The sequence below is a fragment of the Hermetia illucens genome, chromosome 5 (assembly GCF_905115235.1).
Source record: "Hermetia illucens chromosome 5, iHerIll2.2.curated.20191125, whole genome shotgun sequence".
Classification (NCBI taxonomy): domain Eukaryota; kingdom Metazoa; phylum Arthropoda; class Insecta; order Diptera; family Stratiomyidae; genus Hermetia; species Hermetia illucens.
This window is the reverse complement of record NC_051853.1, coordinates 75,430,983-75,456,909: the sequence shown is the minus strand read 5'-3', so window position 1 is coordinate 75,456,909 and position 25,927 is coordinate 75,430,983. Positions and strand designations below refer to the sequence as shown.

Sequence of the window (25,927 nt, the reverse complement as noted above, 5' to 3'; positions counted from 1 at the left end):
GTCAAGGGCATCAGCCCATACCTCCGCACCATAGAGAAGGACGGACTGCGTTGCTCCCATGAGGAGACGTCTCCTAGTTGATATAGGGCCGCCCACATTCGCCATTAGCCGACTCAAGGCCGCGACTCCTGCTGCAGCCCTGTCCGCGGCTGCTTTGATTTGCTCGAAGAAGCTCATCTTCGAGTCGAGCATTAAACCAAGGTATTTAACCGCTGGTTTTGACTCTATAGTCAACTCGCCGATCGATATGGGACGCAAGGTCGGGATTCTCCTTCTGGTCAGGATGACTACTTCGGTTTTCTCCAGCGCAAGGTTGAAACCGTGAGCAGTCATCCATCCGCTTACCCGACGCATCAATATGCCAAGTCTCCTTTGCGCCTGTTCAACAGTGCGTCCGGCAACAAGTGCCGCAACGTCGTCTGCATAACCGACCAGGCGCGACTCTTCAGGCATATCGAGTCTTAGCAGACTATCGTAGGAAGCGTTCCAGAGGTCCGGCCCTAGGATGGATCCCTGCGCTACTCCCGACGTGATTTCCATCCTCCTCTGGCCCTCTAGCGTCTCATAGAACAGGGAGCGGTCTTTCAGATAATCCCTCAATATCCGCAAGAGATAGCTTGGCACGTGAAAGGAGTTCTCTAGTGTGCCCAGCATATCTGTCCATCTTACGGAATTGAAGGCATTTCTGACGTCAAGCGTTATGAGGAGCACTATCCGTCGAGATCGGCGGCTGTGCGCCCCGGCTCGATTAAACGCATCTACGACCTCCATAACAGCATCCACTGTAGATTTCCCTGTTCTAAACCCGAACTGCCTTGCGGATAAGTCCCCGGCAGCACGGATCGCTTCAGCGAGTCTACCCCTGATGAGCTTCTCGAGCACCTTTCCGGCCGTGTCAAGCATACACAGCGGTCGGTATGCAGACGGGAGCTCCGGATCTCCTTTACCCTTACGGATCAACGCGAGTCTGGCCACTTTCCAGCGAGAAGGAAAAATGCCCTCCTTCAAGCACGCGTTGAACGCTTCGAGCAGCAATTCTGGCCGTTGGCGGAACACCAGTTTGTAAACTTCCGCCGGGATGCCATCAGGGCCTGGCGCCTTCCTGTTTTTCATAGTGAGAACCGCTTCTTCGAGTTCTCCCATTGTGAAAAGGGGGCAATCCACGAGGCTTTCCGCGCTGTTTACATCAACCCGTACAGGGTGTCTAGGGAACAATGCCCGCACAATGCGGTCCATCTGGTCGGTGCTCAGTATGCAAGGCTTCCGCAGAGCCCCGATTTTCCGAGTGACAAGCTTATAGCCAAGTCCCCACGGGTCATCATTCACCTCATTAACAAGGTTTTGCCAGCCGCGAGCTTTGCTTTTATTTATAGCGCTGCGGAGTCTCCTTTTTGCTGATCTATATTGTGCCTTTATGGCACATGCCTCCTCGTTGGCGTAGAAACGTTGTGCCAAACGGCGGAGCTTATGACACTCCTTCCGTAGGTCGGCAATTTCCGCCGTCCACCAGTACATAGAAGGCTTGTCGCGCCTGGGGCCTCTCCGGGGCATGGAAGCCTCACACACCGTCGTTATCAGATTCATCACTGAATTTACGACGGTGTCAGCTGCGACACCACCACCCCCCGGAGTGCCCCCCAGTGCGGCCCTACCTGCTCCAAGAGCTTCGACGAACCTTCCGATGTTCACCTTCGCGACATTCCACACGCAGGGGGAACGTCGTATTGGTGCTCGCCGGCAAGTAGCGTCAAACACTTCGAACGCAATGTACTGATGATCACTTGCCGAGAAGTCTTCTAGGACTCGCCACCCGTCCACCGATGATGCCAGAGATTCCGACGCAAAAGTTATGTCGGGAATGCTTCCTTCACAGCCTGAGCGCCGAAACGTTGGCGTGGATCCGGTGTTTAAAATTACGAGCCCGGTTCTCGCCGCCATTTCCAGAACCCGTTTCCCTCTGGAGTCTGATTGAGGCATGCCCCATTCAAGAGCCCTGGCATTAAAATCACCGCCAACCAGGATTCGTCCCTCCGTGCTCGAAACGGCGTCCTCCAGAGCATCAAGCCGGCGTTGAAAGTCCGGAATCGACTCATTCGGCGTCAGGTAAACGCTAAAAAACGTTATCCCTAAACACCGGATCCAGGCAAATCCGTCCCCCCGGCCTTCGGCAAGAACGCGAAGTCGAACGTCGTCCCGAACCCATATGGCAGCGGTGCCCGATAAGTCCAGATACCATGAGGACGGGTCCTTGTTTCGGTATTGCTCGCTAATCAGCACTAGATCAGCATTTACTTCCGCAGCGAACTGCGCTAGCAACTGGTGAGCGGTTGCACTCCGGTGCATGTTAATTTGCAAAATGCGGATCATGGCGTTCGCACCCTAGCCCTCTCCAATTCCGCCCTGAAGATCGCCCTCAGTGTGTGCGACGCTTTCGCCAGACGCACCACGATCCCTGCAGAGAACACAACTCTCGCTTTCCTTGCAAGTCTTCGCTTGATGACCCGCTTGGCCGCATCTCCGGCATGCTGTCCTCCTGTCCGGACCCTTGCAAGCTGCTGACGTGTGTCCATAGTCCAGACACCTGTAGCACTTGGTGGGGACTATCCGCATTCGTACCCTGCATACTACCCATCCGATTTTGATTCTCCCGCTGTTAAGGAGTTTCCTCGCATATTGCTCGGGGACATCCACCACGGCAAGTTTTTGGCCTCGAGCATTTACAGAGGTAATAGCTACCCGGGCATTGGTTACCTCTGGACATTCACGCTTTAGCGCCTCCTCTACTTCGACCTTTTCTGTGAGGCAGTCAAGATCCCGTATTTCCAGAGAGCACATGGGTTCTAGGCTGGAAACAAGGGCCTTCTCCCCCAATAGCCCCTTGACCGCTTCGCAGAACGTGCTCTTGTTGGTCGTCTTTGGGCCCAGTTCGACGAGAACTCCACCACTCCTTGTTTTTCGTATCGAAGACACCTCTGCTCCGTTCTCCTCGGGTTTCATCCTGTAGCGGATTTCACTAAGGACTTCCGCAAATGTCTTGCCTTCCGTCCGCTTAATGAGCAGAGCCGACGGTCTAGTCCTTCTTCGTTTCCTCGTTTTTTCCGCTACTGGCTTTGGGTTGGCAGCCTCCTTGTTTTTGGACAGACGTATCTCTGGCGCCGGAGTCCGTTGTTTCTTTTTATCCTTTTTCGCCTTTTTTTTTTTGGCCTTGGAGACTACTTCGATAAAGTCTCCTTCAGGCACGTCGTCCTCTTTCCGCTTTTTCCCCTGTTTTTCATCCAATTTGGTTTTCCTTGTAACCACCTACCTTGATACTGCAAATTTCAAAAATAGTATTACGTGTCGAGGAAGAAATCCGTTCCACCTTAGAATATGATTATTGTCAAGCTCGGATATGAGATGCAATCGATCGACATCAAGCATACATTGACATCTGTTCACCAAGTCCAAACAAGTATATTGAATAGTTAAGAGAACACCAGGTAATGACCTGTAAAAAAAGGGTCGGAAAGAAAGGTAAGTGAGAATAGCAGCAGAAATAATAACAGTAACACAAAACAATCTATCAACGCATAACAAAATTATAGATTGAAGAAAAGGGAGGTGGTAACAGCATCTACGAAGAACTGTTCAAAGTAAATGCCGGTGGGACGGACAAAGATTATACCCTACCTCTACAACACAGCAAACTATTGTATTTTTAGAAAGGAATTATCAAATTCTCCCAAAAGTAGAAAAGATCCTCACAACTAACAAGAAGTAAGGTCTTGTTTTTTTAATGATAATAATCAGTGACACAACAATCATAATTGGATCTACACCTTGAAGCTTGCAAAAGCACTTCATTCAAGACTGTCCTGTACACTAGGAATGTGATCAGTATTGCGTCTGCCCGAGGTTACTACGGTGATTTGACTCAAGTACTCAGTCACAGTTGAGTCCACTGGTACCCGATATCCAGTTATGATACAAATTCGTCTGCTGCTAGTTGTCTTATATAAAGTAAGACTTGACCTACTCTTGAAATATAAAAGTGACGCAAAACCCGTAAAAAGCTAACCTGATTGCAAAAATTCATCAGCAACTACCTCAAAATATCCAAGACACTCTCGCCGAGATAAATTACAAACCACCTTAAGAAAGAAAATAACATTAGCCAATAGTCATCCAACAGAGATAGCGAAAGCTAGCAGGACAGAGATGAGGCAGCGTCGGCTGAGTTACCCCTGCCCGGAATAAAATCGCCAATCATACTTTTATGAAAACTTGAGTGCCTATTCCAAAAAAGGGGTCCGTGGACTACAAACAGTGGGAGAAAGTTTCGTCACAATTAGTCCGGTCTGTCATCAAGTGGATATAAATTCAACGCTTCCTCAATCTCTAATCAAAAGTAACACAGGTTCTAAAAATGTTTGTAATAAGAGGTTTCAACAATTTGACACCACCATGGATCAAGTGTCAATACACTACTCGTCCTTTAGATAACTTTGTAAATCATCTAAAAGATAGTATGATGCTTTTATCGCCTGGCATCACATACTGAACTGCAAGGCTCGCAAAAATTAGTGGAAATACTGATGTCGAATTACACGAGATTCTTAGCATGGTAAATTCAAAATGACCAGAAACGTTGCGCTCTAAAAGAGCATGCTTTATTTGACTGACAGAAATCTAATACTTCCATGGATTCAAGTTAATAAAAAGACATGACGAAAGAAAATGACAAAGTGGCTAAATACAAAACAGAGAGCCGCATTCCCTATTCAAAAATGATAAATTGACTTGCCTCTGTGAAGCCTTCCATCGATATAACGACAACTTCTGGGAGCAAACCCTCTGTTAATTGAATGGTACTTGGTAAGCCAAACCTGAGAGATTTTACTCATGACATTTTGTCCTCATTACACAAGGGAAATATAAGTTTCTGGAGATAAGTCGTTATTGGATGCATAATCTCGAACTTCTTGTCAATAAGTAAAACTACTTTCGAATAAATTGCTTGTGGCAGACCCAGATGACATATAAACTACTATTCCTAGTTAAATGGTGATAGAACCAAGGCAAAAGCGGTCACATTTAACATTCAATGCCTTATTGTCTGTTCTGACTTTGATATACTACCCAATTTTCTGAAAACGAACAAACGTAAAATACACTCAATTTATAAAACATCAGAATGTTACCAATTGTCGAAAACCTTGACAAATGTCAAACTGTCAGGAGTAAACAAAAAGTTACTGCTACCTTTCCAATATTTGCATTATTCGCAGGTATCGGTACATTGAAGGAAACTGCGCTTAGAGAATATGGCAAGGCCACCAAGGGACGCTCTAATTTTTGACTAGTCCATACTAGCGACTACAGAGGATTCCTAATTTAACAGATATAGCGCTGGGTCGTAAGTGACCAACAGAAACGCAGCAACGACAACGTTACCAAGTTATTTATAAGCCAGGGAAATTCGGCACTGGAACCATTAAGTTTTATCAAGTTGTTCCTTCCACAGTAGCAACTTATATCGCAAAATAGAGTGCCATTGATCAACAACCAACTAAATATGCATATGTACTATTGACTTGTTTTGAAAAACAATTTCACAGTTCTCATAGTACCGTAAAATGTGTCTGAAATATGTACTAATACCTGATTTCAAAGGACGATATCATTCCAACAATTTGGTTTCCCTTCGCCGGCGGAGATGAGAGGCTTTGAAAACGGGAGAGATATTACATTTTCCGTAAAAAGAACTGATGGAATCCGTCGACGGTCCTATTTTTTGGGACGTTTCATGGGCAGCATGCAGTTTAACTTGATGGGTATATAGTCTCCAAGCAACCCTTCTCTACCCGGATCTTTATTTAAAAGTTATTTAGAATGACCACAACTCGAAATATATCTTGATTTACAATTCAATACATACGACCAATTGATGACATCCATTTTTTTCCAAATATACATATAAATACTAGCGGGAGTGATGAAAAATCTGCTGATAGAGAGAATAAAGGAAAAAGCGTGGAAGCAGGCAACCATATCATTGGAGTCAAATTGGCACTACCCTATTCAACAGTTTCCCCTCATTTGCAAGAAACTAGAAAGGTAAAGGCTGAAAGGTGGTCTGTGAAGTTGAACGGCCTCCCAGCATTCGCTTGTGTATTGCAAGTAGAAGTACTGGGTTATACCAGAAGCCTGTCGATGGCGGAAACTTAGAGTCACGAACCTAAAAGGAAAATATGCAAGCAATGAAAACGCAATGTGGAATATTAAATACAATGCGGACTTGTGGTATCCAGCCTTAAGCTTTTAGAGGCGAAGATACTTTGTGTCACATCAACCCATAGTGTACTGCATTAATAGTGCTTGGATAGAGTGCGTAGCACTGCTTCACTCGCGAGAGTTATCTACACCCGCATTTTGGACACTATTCGTCTAATGCACAAGGCAACATTGTCCTTCGCTGGTGCCATCAAGTCGAGATTGTTTTGGCAAGCGATACGGACCGATAAAGTCATCACGTGATCTTCCAGATATACCAAGTCACTGCTTCATAAAGAATGGCAGGTTACACAACAGCCCTTGGTTCATTATTAGTTGTCAATAAACTTTGAAATCTCGTTAAAGATGAAATTGTTCGAAAACTCTTCAGTCATATTATATAATCAACTATTCAATTTCTTGCTACACTCCTTCAATAGCTTTCCAGGTTTTAAAATAAAATAGAAAAATAGATCGCCCAAATATATAACCTATTAGGTCATGTAGAGTAGATAATATAGAAATTCCGAGAAGATAGTCCATTCTCTGAATTATTTAGTGAATCACTAACTTACTATGCGTTGTCAAAGCCCATCTCTCCCGTATGAAATTATAGTACAATCGCAAGTTGGTTTATCAGCATATTACCCCGTATAAATCTACAGGAACCATATTTTTACTGCAGTTCTACGTCTTACCCGCCACAGCACGCGCACTATTCCCTCATCCTAAATCCAGAAAAAAAATTGTTTCAGAAAAATCTATTTATAATATCATGATGCATGTTTATTTAAGTGCTTTTTTTTATTCTATGCGCTATTTGCGAATAGTAGTTCCACCTCTAAGGCGTGTATCCCCTCAATGTCATAGAGTACAGCCGATTCTAGCCAGCCCACTTTTCACTTTTATCACGTATACCCCATAACACCACTATCGCTTTGGCTATAGTTCGCTAATTCTTTTCTCTAACGGCTAACACTACAATACCCGTACATACATTGGATTTTACTATTTCTGTGCTATCATATAAATATACGATAGTGCCAAATATTTAATATATATTTTGTGCGTTCATGCAAAGTGTGTTTGGCTCGGCAAGCTTTTTTGCTAGGAAAAAAAAAAGAATTAGAAAAGTAAACCGAAATAGAGCGAAATTCTGTGATAAGTTTTCCCCCAAAAAAATGCAGCTACGCGTGTACATGCGGTATATGAGCAAATCAGATAAATCTAATCTGAAGATTATTAACACTTTAAAACTAGTGGTAAAATTGGAATTTTCTCGAGATTAGTTCAAATGGAAACCTAAAAACTAGGAAAACATCCACATTCGTGATTAATGACACGTAGTCCAACATGTAAGGTGATATATTCTCAGAACCAGATCAAAAGTTAGTTTATCGCAAATACGATATAATTACACTAGATATCGATAAAAATTAACTAAAAGTTGTGCAGATTCTTCTTAATTTAGATTTTCTTCTGTATACATTTTTGTTCGTACCGTACTTCAGCTTTATTATTATCAGACTTAATACTGTACCTGCAGCAGCAGGGCAAACACAAACATTTCATTCAGTATTCCATTCAGGCATACTAACATCTAAGAACAGTTCGGTGGACATGTTTAGGGGTTACCGTATCCTGAACTGTGGACAATATTCAGACCAATTCTTTTAAAGTGACATTATCTTTCTGTATGAATCAAATTGAAAAAGATGTTTAAAGTGGTAACAGTTTAGACCTACTGAATCTCTATTAATAACAACAAGATTTACACTAAATTTCCCAACTTTGTTAATGAAATAGACTTCGGTTTCTTAGGAAGATGTGAAATGAAAGGTGTATCTTTTGTATCCTTTTTCGATTTTGTTGATTTCATAGTTCCTGGGAATCAGTCGTGTTTACAGATATTAGGGTATAAAATTATAAAGATCAAGACAATGGGTAAAGCTTAAATCACTTACTAAATCTATTCCGAAGCTTTTGAATCGTATTCACATATGTATAGTACATGATACCATAATCATAGAACACCTGCGGTTCTTATTTATCACAGGATATACTTCAAACATGACTAGTTACAATCAACCTGCCTTTTTCTCGCGAATATGGACACCGCAATATTAGCTGATAACCAATTGAACATGCTATGTACCTAGAGTCAACGCGCTAAATAATTTTTATTTCTTCTTTCTCGTGTTTATCTAATCTACCGCAATAGTAAAAGAGTGTCATTTCCCAAAAAACTTACAAATTTACCTGAGTTGTTTAATTGCGACGAAAAGCGTTCATGTGTGAAAATTGCACACATAAAGAGAAAAAATGAAATATATAAACAATTCCGTACAACACACGATCATATGTGCAAAATATCAGGAAAAAACGTGCGAAATATTCGCAAATTCAATGGGGATTTCGGGCGATCCAAGAAGGGGAGGGGTGTGAATTTTGGCGTTGGGGTCGTGCGGGAGAGTGTGAACACTAGTTATATAGTTGGGGAATCGGAGCAATCTGAAATACCAATAAGTTTTTTTTTCTTCTTTTGTAAGTTTTTTTTTGCCTGTGATCAGGGAGAGTAGGAGTAGCATACTTTCTGAAAAGCATTGGAAATATTGCTATAGTGGCACGAAATCTATTTTCTGCACTCACCGGACTTTTGGAGTTTTTCTGGGCTGCTCTGACTCTCGTTGGTATACAGAGTAGTAATTTGAAGGAAGCATGTGTTACCGGCTTATTTGATTTCTAATTTGTCAGATGGTTATCGTGTTTATGTCAATAGGCAAGAGACACCAAAATGTGCTACTTCAATCTGGGATAATATTTCAGAAATTAAGATGTTTATTGATTAGTTTATTCATCTGCAAACCTTAAGATCTGTTATTTTATTTTATTTATTTCATTTAGAATTTTTCCGATCCTTTATTGATTCAGTGCTTTTTGACTTTACACTTTGACTCAGTATATGTAGGCATTGTACGTATAGTTATAATTTATAACTTGCTATCATGAATAGAAGAAAGAACAGTGGTAACTAACAATAAATACTCTAAAACCGAACCGATTAGATGAAAATACCACAAATATGCTATACAAAAGTTGACTCGTATAGAATTTTTCTTTGGAAGAAACTCATTTTGTGTTAAATTAAACACTGTTTTTGCTATCTCAGTTTTGATTTAGTTTTCTCTCAAATACTATATAACAGATAAAATATAAAAATGCAAAAATATAAATATTATCACGACCCCGGTTGGCCTTGGTGAAAGACGGAATTTTTTATAAACAAAAAATTAACCACTTACAATATTTGTCGCCTGTAGCTACGTGATTAATTAAACTCCTTGAATAGTTTAGTATAAAGTGTTCTGATAAAAGCTTATTTGGGGAGGAAAACGAACGACTCTGTATATGCTTGAATTTAACACTTGAGAAAAGGATATGAATAATTTTTCTGATCATTACTATATGTCAAGCATTTAAAATATTTTTTGTGATCGCCCATAAAGCATTTGTAAATTTTTTACTTTTTTTATACTATCTCCAATTGGATCTATAAAAAAACAGCTGAAACTTCAACTTTTGTTTTCCTTTCAAGACTTTAGAACGCGTCTTTCCTATCCTAAAATGTTACGTAGCAGTAGAAATTGAAAGCTACACTGATGTCTGGGTCTGCTAATTTACCGATTAGGACGAGTCAGTTTTATGCAGTAACTTTTAAAGATGAGTGAATGAAAGTTAAATGTTTTGTGCAATTTATACAACCATCCTTCTGGTGTGTTTTACAAAAAACAAAATTGTAATCAATTTGGTGAAACAGCAATTCAGGAAGAAGTGCTCAAGCCAAGAGAGAGTACAAGGAATCGTCCTTCTTCTCAAAATACCAAAATGGGGGCGTTAAAACGGATTATTGTATTTGATATATATCTCCTTTTTATCTCTTTGCGGATTATAAGGTATCTGCAAAGCCTGTTTTTGGTTTTGGTATCATTTGGTATTCAATGTCACTGCACTTTAGTTTAATTTTCATCAGCAAGATAAAACAAAGACGAACACAAACATCCATGACAAGCCGAAATTCGAATGCGGGTCGGCGAGGTCTGACGCCGATGTTCAACACACTCGACCATCGCAAGATTTTGTTTCTCTGGAGTGGGAAAAAGACAATCACACACAATCACTGGAACTCGGAATCCAATTATAATATCCAGCAACCTGATATACCGAGTCTTTCGCAAAATCTGGCAACAACACATGAAATGCAAAAAGAATGGTTCATGCTTTAGCCTCCAAAAAGGAGCTACACGATGCAGCCATTGGAAATTGTAAGAACTATTATTAGTCATATACTAATTCTACGGACGCCGAACAACTTCTTAGGACAATAGTGCCCATAGCCAATAAGCAAAATAAGTGTAGAATAGAAATTGTTGCCTGTAACGAGCATCACAAATACAAACACTCAACCTTCTGTTTTTTAGGGTAGAAACAATCAAAAGAGATACCAGCTGCGTTCCATTTGGGGTTCGCACGACTGCGGCGAATGCCGTTCCCTTTGCTTGTAGATTGATACACATTTCAAATAGAACAGGTTTGATGGCATGTCCAAAATGTTTTAGCGAACTCAGATACTCAGAACTCAAGATAGACATCAAAAGATACTTAACTTAACAGAAACTTTAGCAGGAAACTTAATCTACGGTTAATCTATTGAACTTAACCTAATAATTTTTCATTGTTGGTACCTGGAGGAAAGTTAACAAAAACCTCGAATCATTATTGTCGGTAAGAAAATAAAATAAAGTTGGAGGAAGACCGAAAGGTAACGATGAGGATGAGGAAGGGAAGTTAAATTATCAACTTCGTAAGCCGTTTTTGCTTTAGTGGAGAAACGTATTAGGTATGGGGTGGCGACTTGTGTAGAGGGCTACTCTACCTTCCCCGTCGAAAAGGCAATTATCACTTTTGTATGAAAGCAGAACTTGTGGGAATTGATTCGAGCGAAGATCAAAATACGTACAGTCTATTTTCTTGGAAAAAGTTCCGAGAAAACTTTTATAATTTTTTATCCACTGGAACAGTCCAATATTCAATAATTTTTGAAGTATCATTATATGTTAAGTCTTCCTTTTATTTTTCTTATGGATCGAAAGTTTCCAGCTTCGATCAACATCTGTCTCACAGATATCACTTCAGAGTACTCTGGTCAACACAATCAAGTGGACTGGAATCCAATATCCCAAAATAGTCGGTGAGTAGTACAACTTCGTAGCACGTGGTCTACGATAATAGAAGAAGAATATAGACATGTGGGTTCTGAAGGGGCTAAATTGGATTCCCAAGTCCCGTAGCCGAGATAACGGCCTCCGCCCCATTAATAGGGATTGCTCAATGGGGTCTAGCGTTGCTTATCACATTCCTCATACTCCCTTTTTTTTGCTGAATAACGAGTAACTTTTAGAAAGTCACAATAGTCTTGTTCGTGAGTGAATGATTTTCAAAAGCGCAGCTTTGCTTCGAGGATACCCTCTCATCCTCTTTCAGCACTCATACTGGAATTAGTTGAAGGGCCCTTAGAAATCTCTCCAGGATACCGTTTTCGATCCGATTCGCTGTAAATCCCGTCTAGCGGACGCTTTGTCATATTCGACGTCCATTATCATCATATTTCAAGTACCTTGTAACTAATATTGAGTTTCTTTCTAACCACTATTGGGTTCCTTGACAATCTTCCGGATGAGATCTTAGATTGTTCGATATTTTGCACAGATCACCCTTGTTTTGTAGCACAGTCTGTACATTAAATTCAACTATCATTATCTTTGAACTGTTTCTTTCTATTGAGTCTGCAATATACTTAAAATAATCTGAACGGAGCTGTTTCCCAGAATATTATCTTTTTGGAAGTTTTTCTTAGATAAAGGTTACTAAACATTTTCAATTCAAAGAATTATCTAAGGTATTTTTAGTGGTCACATAAAATCAACATCAGGAGAGCAGGAAAATTCTAAACCATACATATCTCGGCCAATATGTTAGTTTCGTATGAGTGATTTCGATGCATACTAAAATTTTCATGGGAAAATATCTTCATTGCAAGCAAATAAACTGATCCCAAAGCATAATTTTGTGTCCACGTATAAGAATCAAAAATAGTCTAGAACAGAAAAATAGAAGTTGTACACAAATCACACTATGGACTGATTACATCGAGATTCTGTCCTCTATGAAAGTTACTGTAATCTGACCAGCCGAGGAGCAGTTGAATGCCTATAGTAGGTGGTGGAAATGTCACTTACTGGTGATAGTAATCAGTATTGATTTAATACTTAAATTATCTTTCTCTAATAGTGACTCCCCCGTAAGCCAGGGATTAAGAATTCGCCCGAAGTATTTCTTGCTTGTCATAAATAGTGGCTAAAAGGGAAACAAATTTGTAGATTAGGAACCTACGAAATTGATTTTGAAAGGCTATCCACGTCTCCAATAAAGATCAGATAAAAAGGTTTAGTCCAGGTGCACAGTAGCTTTCCTAGTTACTTAGTTCGAATGTCGACCATGTATTTTTCCGTCTAATAAAAGTGCACTCCTCAAATTTGTTATTTTTACTGCATTGATAGCTGACGCGACCCGAAAGAAACCTAATTTTCTGGTACGAAAGCTTCTCTTGCTCTACATCAAAAAATAAGAAGGCAGTTTTCACGGTTAATGATTTTAGAGTTATAGCACTCAATTATAATCCTTTATTTATTGCTTTTAAAAATGCCTGAAGGATAAACGCAACTGAAAATAAATTGTTATCCGTAACATTTTTGAAACCAATTCAGAAGAAATGGAATCTCCAAGATTAACAATTCTATGGATAAATAGGAGAAAACTTGCTTAAAACTGTTGACTACGATGCACTGAAAATTCTCTAAGAGCAAACTGGCGACCAAAATAAAGGATGGGAAACAGGGTAAAGATTATGAATATCTTGGTTTTTACCATATATGTTTCTAAATGACTTCAATTGGCATTCCGTATCAATAGATTTAAGAGAGCTTGGAAAATGCAAGTTGGAAATCATAGCGCCAATGATACTACCATTTTTCATATATGCTAGTGCAGTATTAAATTTTGATAAGCACCAAATAATATAGTATCCATCCAATGCAGCGCCTATTTCCTCCTTGTTTGCTCTCCAATGTACATATCTACAGGCACAAGTGAGTCTTGGGGTAAACAAATATCATCAAAAGTGAAGTTGACATTGATTTTTCCCTTTTGATTTGAATACCCTAATCTGGCCTATTCTTAGTTCATCTAGCATTGGAAGTCACGAATGATTTGTGGTTTAAAAAATCATCTGGAAGGCCCTTGGATATCTGTTACTGCAGAATTTTTAAGTGGACCACATGCACAGAAACAGTGTCAAAATACATTTAATTGAAAAACGCACCTCTGGGAATCCTCTGGTTAGAAATTATAAAGAAGAAGGCAGGATCTTTCGCAGGAACATCATACGGCCTAGAATCTGTATACAGTTGATTTAGCTGAAAATGCAAACTTGAATACTATAAAGATTTTGAAGTTTTGGTTGGAGCAAATGGTTTTTGAAATCGGCTGACTATTTGTCTATTCATCGGCCTTTCTGTCACATGCGATTTATTCGGAATCAGTTTCACCTCTTTATATGCAATTTAGGAAGGAGATTAAAACTTTGAACCCTTAAATGTGTAGTAAATAGCATCAATTTATGTTGCCATTAAGAAAGGGGAAATTAAGGCCTGGGCAGGGGTAACAAAATGCATGCATAAGAAATTATGAAGAGCAGCCTACATGGAGTGACAAGCTGAAGTTAATATTAACACAATACTCTATTTTGGAAATTTGCTAAAAAAACTCCCCTTAAGTGGGTTACCCCATCAACGAATTCAAGAAATCGTTTTGCATTAATTGGGTCCAAATATAATACAAAATCTCTACGTAAAGCGATTTTTCAATATTCGGAGTCATTCCGAAATTATAATTTTAGTAATCGAAATAATTCAGCAAAAATTTTTTACTCCACATATCTGCTCATGCCGTTTGGTTGCTTTGTTTCAACCATTTCGGGCTGAAGAAATCCTCAATAGCAAAATCCCAAAGAGGCGAAAAGCAGTGAATGAGTAGCTGGTCATCATTTTTATTTTCCCAATTCTGTCAAACCTCTACTTTAAAAACCACTAACACCTTATTTCTGACAAGTTGGTAGCGAAACCGAAAATGAGTGAACCTGCTAATGGGTTTAGGGGGTTATGCATATGAAAGCTAAAAAATGTTAACTAAAGATTTGATCGCCTCCGCCAGTTTGTTTGCATTTTGGCAAGCGAAAGTGGGTAGATCCGGATATATTACCCCGATCAATAATACCCTTGCTCTTAAAAGGTACTAGTTAAAGTACTAGAGGCAATGAGAGGAGTAAACGATGTGAATAATCATCAGTTTTCAAAGCAGAGTTCAAAAAGACTTCGATAGAGCTTCGCAGACGGTAGAAAAAAGGTGAGAGAGGAGGATGATATTATATTCAAATTTTAACTTATTACGCAAATAATGTCTGTTTACTACAAAAAAAAAAACAATGAGTAAATTTACACAGTAAAAGAGCGCCAAATCACAAACTAAGGGCAACATTACCCGATAACTAAATATTGTAGTCCTTAAGAAGCCCTGCTCGTGCAAATTTTCAGCATCTCTTCTTCCCTGGTTCAAGTTTTACTTAAGTGGCAGAATAAGTAAGGTCCTCTTTACCAGATGCGTTTCAACTATTTCTTTCCCTCATCTGGGGTACCACAGGGTTCCACATTTAGTTCATTCCAATTCTCGTTCTTCCTTAGTTACATATCCCTGTCTTTTCTACGCCCACATTTAGAATTTTTCCCGTTGTCTCGCTTATTATGGGCTGCAATTCACCATCAAACATGGGACACTGTCACGAACCCAGGAAATTAGTGCTTCAAGTGGCAAATATTTTTCATTATCATAATTTTTCCTGAAATTTCCTTTCGCGATACTCATTTTCTATTTGCTTCATGAGCCTTGCCCTGCTTCTTTATAAAAGGATCCAGCTGTAACGTTTAGCAGTGAGAGATTTAACCTTCATTATGTCAACATAGCCGAGCTTAAAAAAAGTCCAGCTTCGTTCTTCGCTGTTCATACCAATCCAAGAATATTCATTTGTTAATCATTCTGTATATTTTTTTTTGTCGGCAATATTCATGAGGATAGTTTTCATATTATCGTAATTGTCGTAGAATCGTATCGAGAGAGTTTATTCGCTTTTTCTAAACAGGTTTGAAAGGTTTTGTGTATTTCTCTTATAAAGACATTTGAGTATGAATTTGTCCCACTAGTACGTAACACGTAATATACGCTCAGAATATTCACCTTCGGGTGATATTGACATTCAAAATTTTGAATTTCCAAAGAAGTGACAATTTTTACCTATTATAACTTTGTTAGTACTAGTACGATTTGCACCAAACTTGGTACGATCAAGCTCCATATTATAGCCTATATTGCTACAATGAATATTATAATTTAATTTAAATGAGTTTAAGAGGGGCTCTGTAGCCAATTACTGAAAATTATAGTAATATACTATTAACTCTATTTGAAGGGATATCGGCATGGAGTGTATTTCGGAGCCTAGGCATCATATAGTGACAGCCTTTTGATTTTTTTCAGATTTTTTGGTTAGGCAGTTAAATAAATGATCACTTTCAACCCTCCGAACTCCCCGTCTTTCTAACAAATGTGAATACTAAAACAAACTTTGGAAAGTACTAATCGAGACCTTTCATTTGATACCCCACATGACTGTATTTGGTGGAAAAAAATTTACACCTCCTTTGCATGTAACCTCCTTAAATTCGACATAAAAGAATGATGGGTGAGCGTTCACAGTTCCCACCTTTCCACCAAATTTGGTGTCAATCGCTGCTACAGTCTCCGAGAAAAATGCATGTGACGGACAGACAGGTACACAGTAAACCGATTTTAATAAGGTTTTGTTTTAATAAAATTTAATAAAACCTTAAAAAAGTCCTTCCGTATGCTTGGTATCTCGATTGTTTTTTTCCTTAGCATGTCGTCTCTCCAACACCTTAGGTCCCGACTGTCACATATGTCCTTTAGAAAATATGCAATGATCTAATGAATAGCTGTTTAACCTGCAAGATTCATCATCTCCAAAACTCCGCACATGGTGTTGGCACTGATAAAATTCCTAAGGTGGTTTTCGGGGAGGTTTTATGCTGCTTTCACTACTTTCACTAAAAATACTAGAAGAATACAATATATTGTAAATTTCAATAACGTATAAAAATAAAATAATAAGTTCAAAAAAGGTGATAATGCTCACCAAATAATGTTCGTTATTTTAGCTTTATAGGAATCCGGTTTTACTCCTTGGAAAGGGATGAACATATTTTCAGAAAACGCAGTTTTTTAAACTTACTCAGCACTATCTTTATATGTTACCGCATATACCGTGCCCTTTCATTACACTCTTACTATGATCTATGAAGCTTAATTTATATATGTACAGGCAATTTACGCTGGTTTTCTGCGGGACTTCATGAGAAGTTTATTCTTGATCTCAATTTTTTTTTGCGGCAAACATTATATATATTTTATTCCAGGTGAAGTTGAAGTGTTAGCAGGGATCCTTCAATTTATGACTAGAAATTAATTCCTCCGCTCTCAGTTATTTCTACTCTACATATCCGATTCTAACGAACTGAAAATTATTTCTAAATTCTAAATTTTCTAATCAGGAATGAGCGTTTCTAATCTGCTCCTCTGTACTTTTATTGTATACAATTCCTCCTCCTCCTGAATATAGGAAATGGGAACCCCCTGATATAAGAATTATTGCTTACTGTTGGTCATTCTTCCCTATACTAGGAACGGAATCTAATCGACCAAAATCTAAACTACTCAACTGATCTAAATTTCACCCTAAATTATTTGCAACTGCTACTTAAGGGGATCTTCTACTATCGTGGTTTCAACAAATCGATTTTTTGTTCATATTTTGAGAATAGAATACGTCATAAAAAGGATTTCGTCAAATGTACGTTCCTTTATAGGTGTTTTAGAGGGGAAATATAAACACCTGCCGTTTTTTCGAGCTCTTGGTGGCGTACGATTTCTCCGTTCATCAAATGGTGGCAGGGACTTTCACAAGTTTTCAACATGAAACCGACATACGAGAATCTATCTTTTGTTGATGCTTGGGTGCACACACTTAAAACAGCAGCGAATCTCCCAAAAGCTGTGTTTGGTTGTTGGCTCCAAAACATTTGCACTCGGGCAAACGGGTGGTTGAAATTGCTACCCACTTAGCAGTCATGATCCTCAACGAAAGATTTTTCTCCATTTTACAAGTCACGGGTTGAGCATTACTTTGAGAGCGCATCGGCCGCAATGAGCGTAGGGTCAGTGACGGTGCAAAAATATCCCGAATTCAACAGAGAGAGGAAAATGCGCCCAACCAAAAAAATTTTCTTAATGACGAATAAGAACTCTAAGGCCATGGCATTGCATACTTTATCTTTAAACGCGTTTCCTCGAAAGTTTACTTTTTTAAACATTAGGGAATTACATCTACCTGAAATATTTATCAAATTGAATCAATTTTTTCCGTTGACTGACTTCCCGAGCCAGTTTCTCAAAATTTTGATTTTTTCATTTTTACAGCTTCTAGATTTCCAAATAATAAATATCTCGAACAAGAAAGCATAGGTAACGGAACACTTATTAATAAGAAATATGTTTTTTTTGTTATTTGGGATAGATAAAATGACATTCAGGTACCTGAAAAGTTGCAAATGACATTTCTGTAAAGAATATGGCAGGGACGTTTCGAGGACATAAAGAAACAATGGGTATTTTTCAAAAATATATTTTTCAAAAGTCGAAATATGTACAAATTCAATTTAAAAAAATTGTTGCTTTGCAATTAATTCCCAAAAATAGACCTGAAATTTACATTTAACTTTAGAAGACCGCCTTAACATCTAGACAATAAGAAGCTGAAAGTAATATTAGACATTTTACGAGCAAAAGCTTTAAGCGTAATCATAAGGCACTGAGTAAATAAAGGTGGTTGGTTATTTACCAACTGCGACTTGATTGCTTTTTTCTTTAACTATTCTGTTTTTTCCAATGGATTCTTTCTTAAATATTCCTCCCTTATTTCGCATTTGCCTTCAACCAAGAGTAAAGCTGATGCAATCTGAGAACTAATTGCCATGCACATTTAAAAATATGATTTTCATATCTTCTTGTCTTTATCAATCCGAAATAAATGCGATTGTATCAAATCTCAATCAGTAAAAATCAGAAAAGCAATTATGAAATTACAGTGACATTCAACATCTCATATTAGTATCCTTTGAAAGCACAAACAGGAATAGCTCAACCACAATCACATGGGAAATTCCAAGAATTATCTTTGTGAGTGAGTGGATCTGTTGCTGAATAATAACGGGATCCAAAAGCAAAAATAATGTTTTTCATAGATAAATCGGCAGACATTAAATAGCACAATTTACCACAAAATGAGATAAAGAATTCAAAATTTGCAAATCAAATGTTAAGATCTGAAACAAAACCTCCCACTTTTGGTCCTACATTTGACGCAGAAGGCATTGATGCATTCCAAAATAATAAAGTAGCCTGACGTAGCAACAAAAAAAGATTTGCATGTGCAGATAATTTCACATTTATATAAATTGCGTTTCATATTTTGCCAATCTATGAAAGGGGGTAAGAGAAGGTTACTATTTTTAGGACAAAATCCTTTGTGTTGACCCTGAATAAAGGCTGTTTTGAAATGTACCGAAAGTGTCTGATTTCCCTGCCTGAGGAAGATTCAATTCAGTTTATGACTTTTCGTTAGACAGTGAATACTGACATAGAAGGCGTACGAGGAGAGGTGGGTGACTTGTGTGTATTAAAGATGTTGTCCATGGGAATACATTCTGGAGGTCGCGTTCCTTGAAGGATGCTGATGTGCTTCTACTCAAACCACATCTTATGTCCGTTTTAAATTACTGCGGACGCGAAACGACAACCTTATATTAAATTATGTAAAATTCAACGTGCCGACATCGACAAACTATCATCCATATCGTGAAAATGCATTTTGACGTTTAAGGTGTGACAGACAAACATTGAAACCTGAAGATAGCCATCAGAGCTGACTAAAAATAATATTCAAAGATCCTTCGTATGCAACTAATAATAAATCCTAATCACAGCATATAATAATCTTTTTGTAACTTTTTATTTATGGATTCACAACTAGAGTGGTAATTGAAAATTCTGCAACCACCTATTGTAAATTTATAAACAATATATATCCATTTATTGAGTATTGAAGTACTATTGATGCAATTAACAAAAAACAGTTCATATCAAGAAATATGCAAACTGGCTTCTTCAGTCAGTGATGATTGCATTATTATCAAAATTTTTCAAACAAGCTATTGCGGAAATGTATCTTTAAATAAAGATTAAAATAATTTGTCATAAAAAAATTATGTTATCATGTTTTATACAGTAGGCGATTGATTTTCCACTTTTTTTATAACTAACAAATTTTATTCCTGAATTTAAGCGCGTGTAACTTCTCGGCCTTCAATTTTGCAGTACGGGGACAAATATATTATCAACTCCACTATAATGGTAACACACACTCCCAGTGTATCAGTACCTCTGCACTCTATGCCAATTTGATAAGCTGCAGCTACATACAAATATACTAACTATGTACGAAAATATTTGGAAAAGTTTGTAGTTTTTCCCAATCTGTGGTATTTTTCTTTCTTCGCGCCGGTCGCCAGTACTCTCCAATCTCTCTCTTTTTCAAAGATGAATATTACCTTTAAAGCTGTTACATTGGTCCTCATTTATTCGTATTCAGATATTTAACACACAGAATGAATATAACAGAAAAAACGAAGTCAAATGTTACATTTCGATTCAGGGTGAAAAGCCTTAGAAACGTGCGCGAAAATAATGGCTCCCGGTAGTTATATGCAGCATAATGCATTCAATAAATGCAATCAATTTAAATTTTGCGTATGAATCGTATGCCCTCTAGTCTAATTAAAACCATTCTTTGCGTAGAATTCGCACGCGTTTTGTTTTTTAAATTTTTGCAGTGTTTTTCAATTTGAATGTGCATTTTATAATTGTATCTATGTCATCCGATATAAATCGTACAAAAGTTTACATATCTGATAATCGACGCGCCTAGTAATATCGTGCAAATAGAAAATAAAGTAGAAAAAGATACCAAACGAAAAATGGATAGACACACTAAATTCAGTATGGATAAATTTGCAATAGTTGACAAATACATTGTATGATGTACTTATTCAATATGCGTGAATTTGATGCGGTTCGCAATGTGACGAGTGATACAAAGAATACGCGTAAGCAATTTTCCGATGAAATAGTATCAGCGCAAAGCTACTAATGAAATTATTTGCCAGGGGGCAATAGTTTGTGAGTGCTAGGAAGTGTGGATTGCTCTGTGGGTTAATATGGAATTATTTATTCAGAAATTTGTATTTTTTTAAAAAAAGTTTTTAAACGCCGAGGAAAACCGCAGTAGTTAGTGCAAAATGATGCTTGATGAGGTGAGAATTAATTTTTTTCTCTCTGCATTATTTCGGTTAGAAAAATAAAACACCGTCAATAATTTAATGAAAATTCAAAACTTTTCATTAGCATCGCAATCATTGGACCTTCCGTACCTCCTTCTTATATTATTCTACTAAGCTTGATACGTATCGAAAAATGGATGTCCACAATGATAATTGCATTACATAATTTCTGCCCCTTTTGATCCTACATTTATATTCATTTCATTCATTCATTTTCTTTACTTTTTTCCAGGATAAAACTCCAAAAATGGTTGATACACAACATTTTTGTCTGCGGTGGAACAACTATCAGAGCAGCATAACGTCGGCCTTTGAAAACCTAAGGGACGACGAAGATTTTGTTGATGTTACGCTAGCTTGTGATGGTCGAAGTTTGAAAGCACACAGAGTTGTGCTCTCAGCATGCAGTCCATATTTTCGAGAACTCTTGAAGGTAAGTGTTGAAAACTATTTGACTATCAAGAACTGAAACAACGAATATACCAGTCCATTAATCTTTTCGACTGTTGCTCATATTTTCTGCCATTTCCCTAATTAGTTGAGTAACCTATCAACTTGCTTCACCTCCGGATTGTTTGTAGTTTTCTGCGACGTTCCAAACGAAGTGACTATCATCAACGTCAATTGTTAATACAATGAAATAAATGTAAACAATTAACCGACAGCATCTTAAGACAACGCTACAGAGGTTGTAGTGTTATACGGTTGCTAGCTTCTAGCTTCAAAACATTTAACAAAATATGTATGTTCCACATGTCGAGTCTATTTTACGGAAGGAATTTTCAGGAAATGCACTAAAAGAACTGCTTTTACAATGTGGTAATTCATGCGAGGTTCAAATTTCATATGAAAGGTAGAATAGAATCTATTTTTTTACAAACCATGATATGGTCGATCGCTGAAGGAATCAGTGGTGAAGTCGCCTTAGAGAAATGATGATTACCAGAACATCCAAGCCTATTCAAGTTAAATAGATAAATTTATATATGGAGCAGAACTACATAGAAAATCAACGACCTAAGAACAAGTGGTTCCCGAAATATCGGTATTTGCAAGAATAAATATCCACACCAACGTATGTAGAGGAGTTTAACGGCGATGTCATTTTCCCTTTATTACCTATACTAAACTATGTGCTTTCTCACCGAATCATGGAGCTTGGCCAATTTATTTTTGTTTTATTTTTCAAAGGGTAAAAATCTGCAAAAGATTAACCCAGGATTCACATTCTCGAAGAGTGTGTAGTTTTTACCTATCTAGCAGCTTCCTATGCATATTTCAGGGAAAAACCCTATAATCAACCCCCGCACCCTGGTCGGCTTTGCTCTGGAACTGCCTGCTCCTCAAAAGCTTACGCCCTTAGGCAGTTTTAGTCATCTCATTGTCGGGAGTATCTATCTTAGTACTTTGTCTTAGAAAGTCTGTATCACTTTAAAGTTAGTTTCCTTGGTACAGCCCCAGAGTTGTATGCTGTACGTCCTTGCGGGTTTCAGAATCTGTTTGTAAATTAGTAACTTGTTATCGACTGTGAGCTAGGTAATCTTCCCTTACAGCTAGTTCATCTGTCTGTATCTGCCATTTAACGCTTCCTTCTGTTCCTTTCTTCTTTTCCAACCAGGCTTAGCATCCAACGTTGTACCTGAATATTTAACTTTTTAGTACTTTTGCACTTACTCTTTCTTGTCGGGGAATGATAACACTTTTAACAAACCGTTTGCGTGGTTTAGCGGAATAAGATAGGAGTCAACACGACCAATTCGATGAACCCATTCGCAAATGTGATATGACTACTTTTCAGCAATGAGTGACACGATTTGTCTCTGCAAATGTCATGGACTACGTTCGGACTTGCCGGTGGTTAAAACATGAAGGAAGTGGCCTCTTGCCAGACTGCCAGCTGTATTCGTGTCAGTTCAGTGCGTCGGCTAAGGCAATCGGTGATTCTTGCCTCCGATATGCCGCCACATCTTTGTTCGCTTCTGGCACGTCTTGTCCGTTGATGACTTTAACTGGATCCACTTCTTTATTAGTAAGTCGATTTGGTTTCATTTAGTTGCTTGGTATATTCTCCAATGTGATCAATAGCTTTTTGTGGGCTTATTGTTGCTTCCTTGTAGTTCAACCCATGTACAGAATAGAAGCGTCATCTAGAACTCTTGCTAATTTGGCTGCTGTGAAGCCCAGGTGTAGCATTACTATACAAAATAAATAGTGTTTGGACCAAAACAATACCTTGTGATACACCAGCGCAATTTTTTTGCATTTCAGAGTATATTGCTACGTATCTCACTCTGATTAGACGCTAAGATTTGAGGTCCGAAACAATTTTTCCGGGGGTTCCTCAAACTAAAGTGGTGAAATGGTATAAGATTTCAATCCACAATGATTTACTCAAGCCTTTCAAATAATTTGGCGGTGATTGGAAGTAGCAATTTTGGTCGATTCGACTCTACTTGGCTCCCTTTCTAGTTTAGGGACAATTAAAACTTCGGCCACGTTCCCTTGTCGAAGAAAGTGTTTTGATATAAACGCTGCATTATTTGATTGTCCGGATAGCTGAGTGGTTAGAGCGCAAGGCTGTCGTACGGAAGGTCGCGGTTCAAATCTCGCTGGTGGCAGTGAGATCTGTATCGTGATTTGACGTCGGACACCAGTCGACTCAGCTGTGAATGAGAACCTGTGTCAAATCAGGGTAATAATCTCGGGCGAGCGCAATGCTGACCACATTGCCTCCTAGTGTACCGTTACGGTCTTAAATGAAGTGCTCTAACACACTTCAAGGCCCTGATCCAACATGGATTGTTGCGCCAATGATTATTATTATTATTATTTGATTAGCTCAATTTCTGACAATATTTAACTATTCTCCCTGTAATAAGTTCGCAACTACAAGCTTTCTTAGGAAATATATTTGTTTTAATTTCTATCCTCATTATTGAGTTTTACACGCCGTGGTCAACTTGCGTATCTAAAGGCTAGGGTCTACCTTCTACGTATCCTTTTGGGTCTCTTTAGGTCGTTAGTCTTTAGATTTTAGATCTTTGGCAGCCTTCCATAGTAAGTAGCATGTGCCTCATGTGTTGTCAGATTTGAAATACATCTGCCGAAGGACTCGTTTATTGATAAGAGCTTCTTTGACAGGAAACTTAAGATATTTTTTTCCTTTCCAGTCTGCGATTTCTTTGATATAATTTGCGAGCTTTAAATTTCTCTGCAATTAGTTCGTTAACCTTTGTAGGGCAGTCAGTATATTCCTCATTTAGTCCGAAATGAGCAAAAGTGCGTTTCCAAATTGCTTGTTGTATTTTCATCATTAACAGATTTTTCGTTTCATTTTTTAATGACTAAGATCATAACAGGTATAACGACATGGACGAATTCTTCTGAAATTCTCCTAGTTACTTAGAAATCAATGGCATCAACTGTTTATGTTGCGTCAGTATGTTGGCTTATCGTCGGCTTTAACATTGCACTTTTGTGCTTGTCACAGTATCCAAATGGCTCTAAATCTAGAGAATGCGCCCTTTGTACAGCAATCATTTTTAACAGAAGATTTTACCTTAGTCCTTAATAAACGCACTAAATTTTATCTAAGAATTGAAGGAGTCCAAACCAGTTAGAAATAAACTTTTGTCCACTGTTGGTTGTTCTCGGACCCCTCCGTCTTGTGTAAGCTATAACTTTAATAATCATATTTGCAAAAAGGCTAAAGGCAGGGTCAAGACCTGCCCATGACCAGTTATGCCTACAGGAAAAGACGCTCCACCACATGATGCATCAATGACTGCCATTTATACATCTCAATAGCAAAAGACGAACACAACAAGTCATAGCTGTTGGTAGAGCTTAATACCCACGTCCAGTTTAAATATCCCAGTTGCCATTTCTGCGATTTATGGCTTGTAAGAAACTAATTTTAAATGATGAGTCAGCCACAGTTAAAAATGAAGGGTAGGTGCTAAGCCCAGTTTTGTATAACAGCTATACGTCCTACTATTATGTACGTCATTTTATCCGGCTTGGTTTTAGTAGAAAAACCAAAAAACGAATGACTAAATTTTCCTGAAATGTACAGAAAAACTTAGTCTTTTCTTTTTGGTTTTCTTATCTATACGGTCTCCCATTAAATAATCATTGCTCGTTCGTTAAAAAAGTTCAGTATGCAAATGGCTTCTTGATAGTTGCTGCAAATCGCTCTGAAAAAAATGTAGTCAAACTTCTCAAACTTTAGTTCAACTTCTCACGTGAATCCAATAGATTAATACTGCTTTCCTATGTGATGCTCGATATTTCTCCATTTTTTTTTTCTACAATGAAAATAAACGTAATCTTTTCAATCTTTTTATATGTCATTACTGGGGTTCTGAGCTTTGGTAAAAAATTACAATTGGCGATTTTGATATTCATTTATATTGATTTTTTACGGTCAAACTGGACTCCTTTAAAAAAGGTTACTGATGGGAAGCACATATCTACTTATAGTAATCCGAAACCAAACATTCAAATTCTTAGTTTGCATTCTTCCTTCTATCGTCCGAACCATATCTTGATTTCACCTTACTAAATACATAATAAAATGGCCGAGTCGGAAAGCATAATCTTCAAAAATCGGGTCAATTCAATCAAATCCTGAGCGCCTTAGGAAAAAAAACACGATTTGCTGTGTTCACTGTATCTCAGCTGAAAATTATTTTCAAAAAAAACTATTTGACTTCAGTCAAAGTATAAATAAATTCTCCCCTAATGTTATCAAATATTTTTGTTTTTTATTTTAAAATTCTTAGCGGTCATTTAATCTGAAAAGTGCTTTTTTCACAAAAAAAATCTGCCACTTAAGTAGTAAGTAAGTAAGTGGAAAACACCCAAAATCGTCGGGGGGAGGTATTATATATGCAGAATGTAGGTACCAAATTTGAAACGAATCGGTCAAGTAGTTTTCAAATGGGAGTGACCACAGACTTAAAAAAAGGTTAAAG

The 25,927-nt window shown here is 38.2% G+C and overlaps 1 protein-coding gene across 8 annotated transcripts in view; it reads left to right on the top strand.

The window, feature by feature from the left end:
• Positions 1–25,927, top strand: part of LOC119658257 (broad-complex core protein isoforms 1/2/3/4/5) — a 159,848-nt gene that overhangs the window by 70,495 nt on the left and 63,426 nt on the right. For 7 of the 8 annotated variants that reach the window (XM_038065546.1, XM_038065547.1, XM_038065549.1 and 4 more), the window contains exon 2: positions 21,184–21,384. In XM_038065546.1, the coding sequence (XP_037921474.1) occupies positions 21,184–21,384 (201 nt within the window). Of the gene's footprint in view, positions 1–20,628; positions 20,718–20,870; positions 20,925–21,183; positions 21,385–25,927 lie in introns of those variants that run through there. The other variant, XM_038065544.1, reaches the window with a different exon arrangement.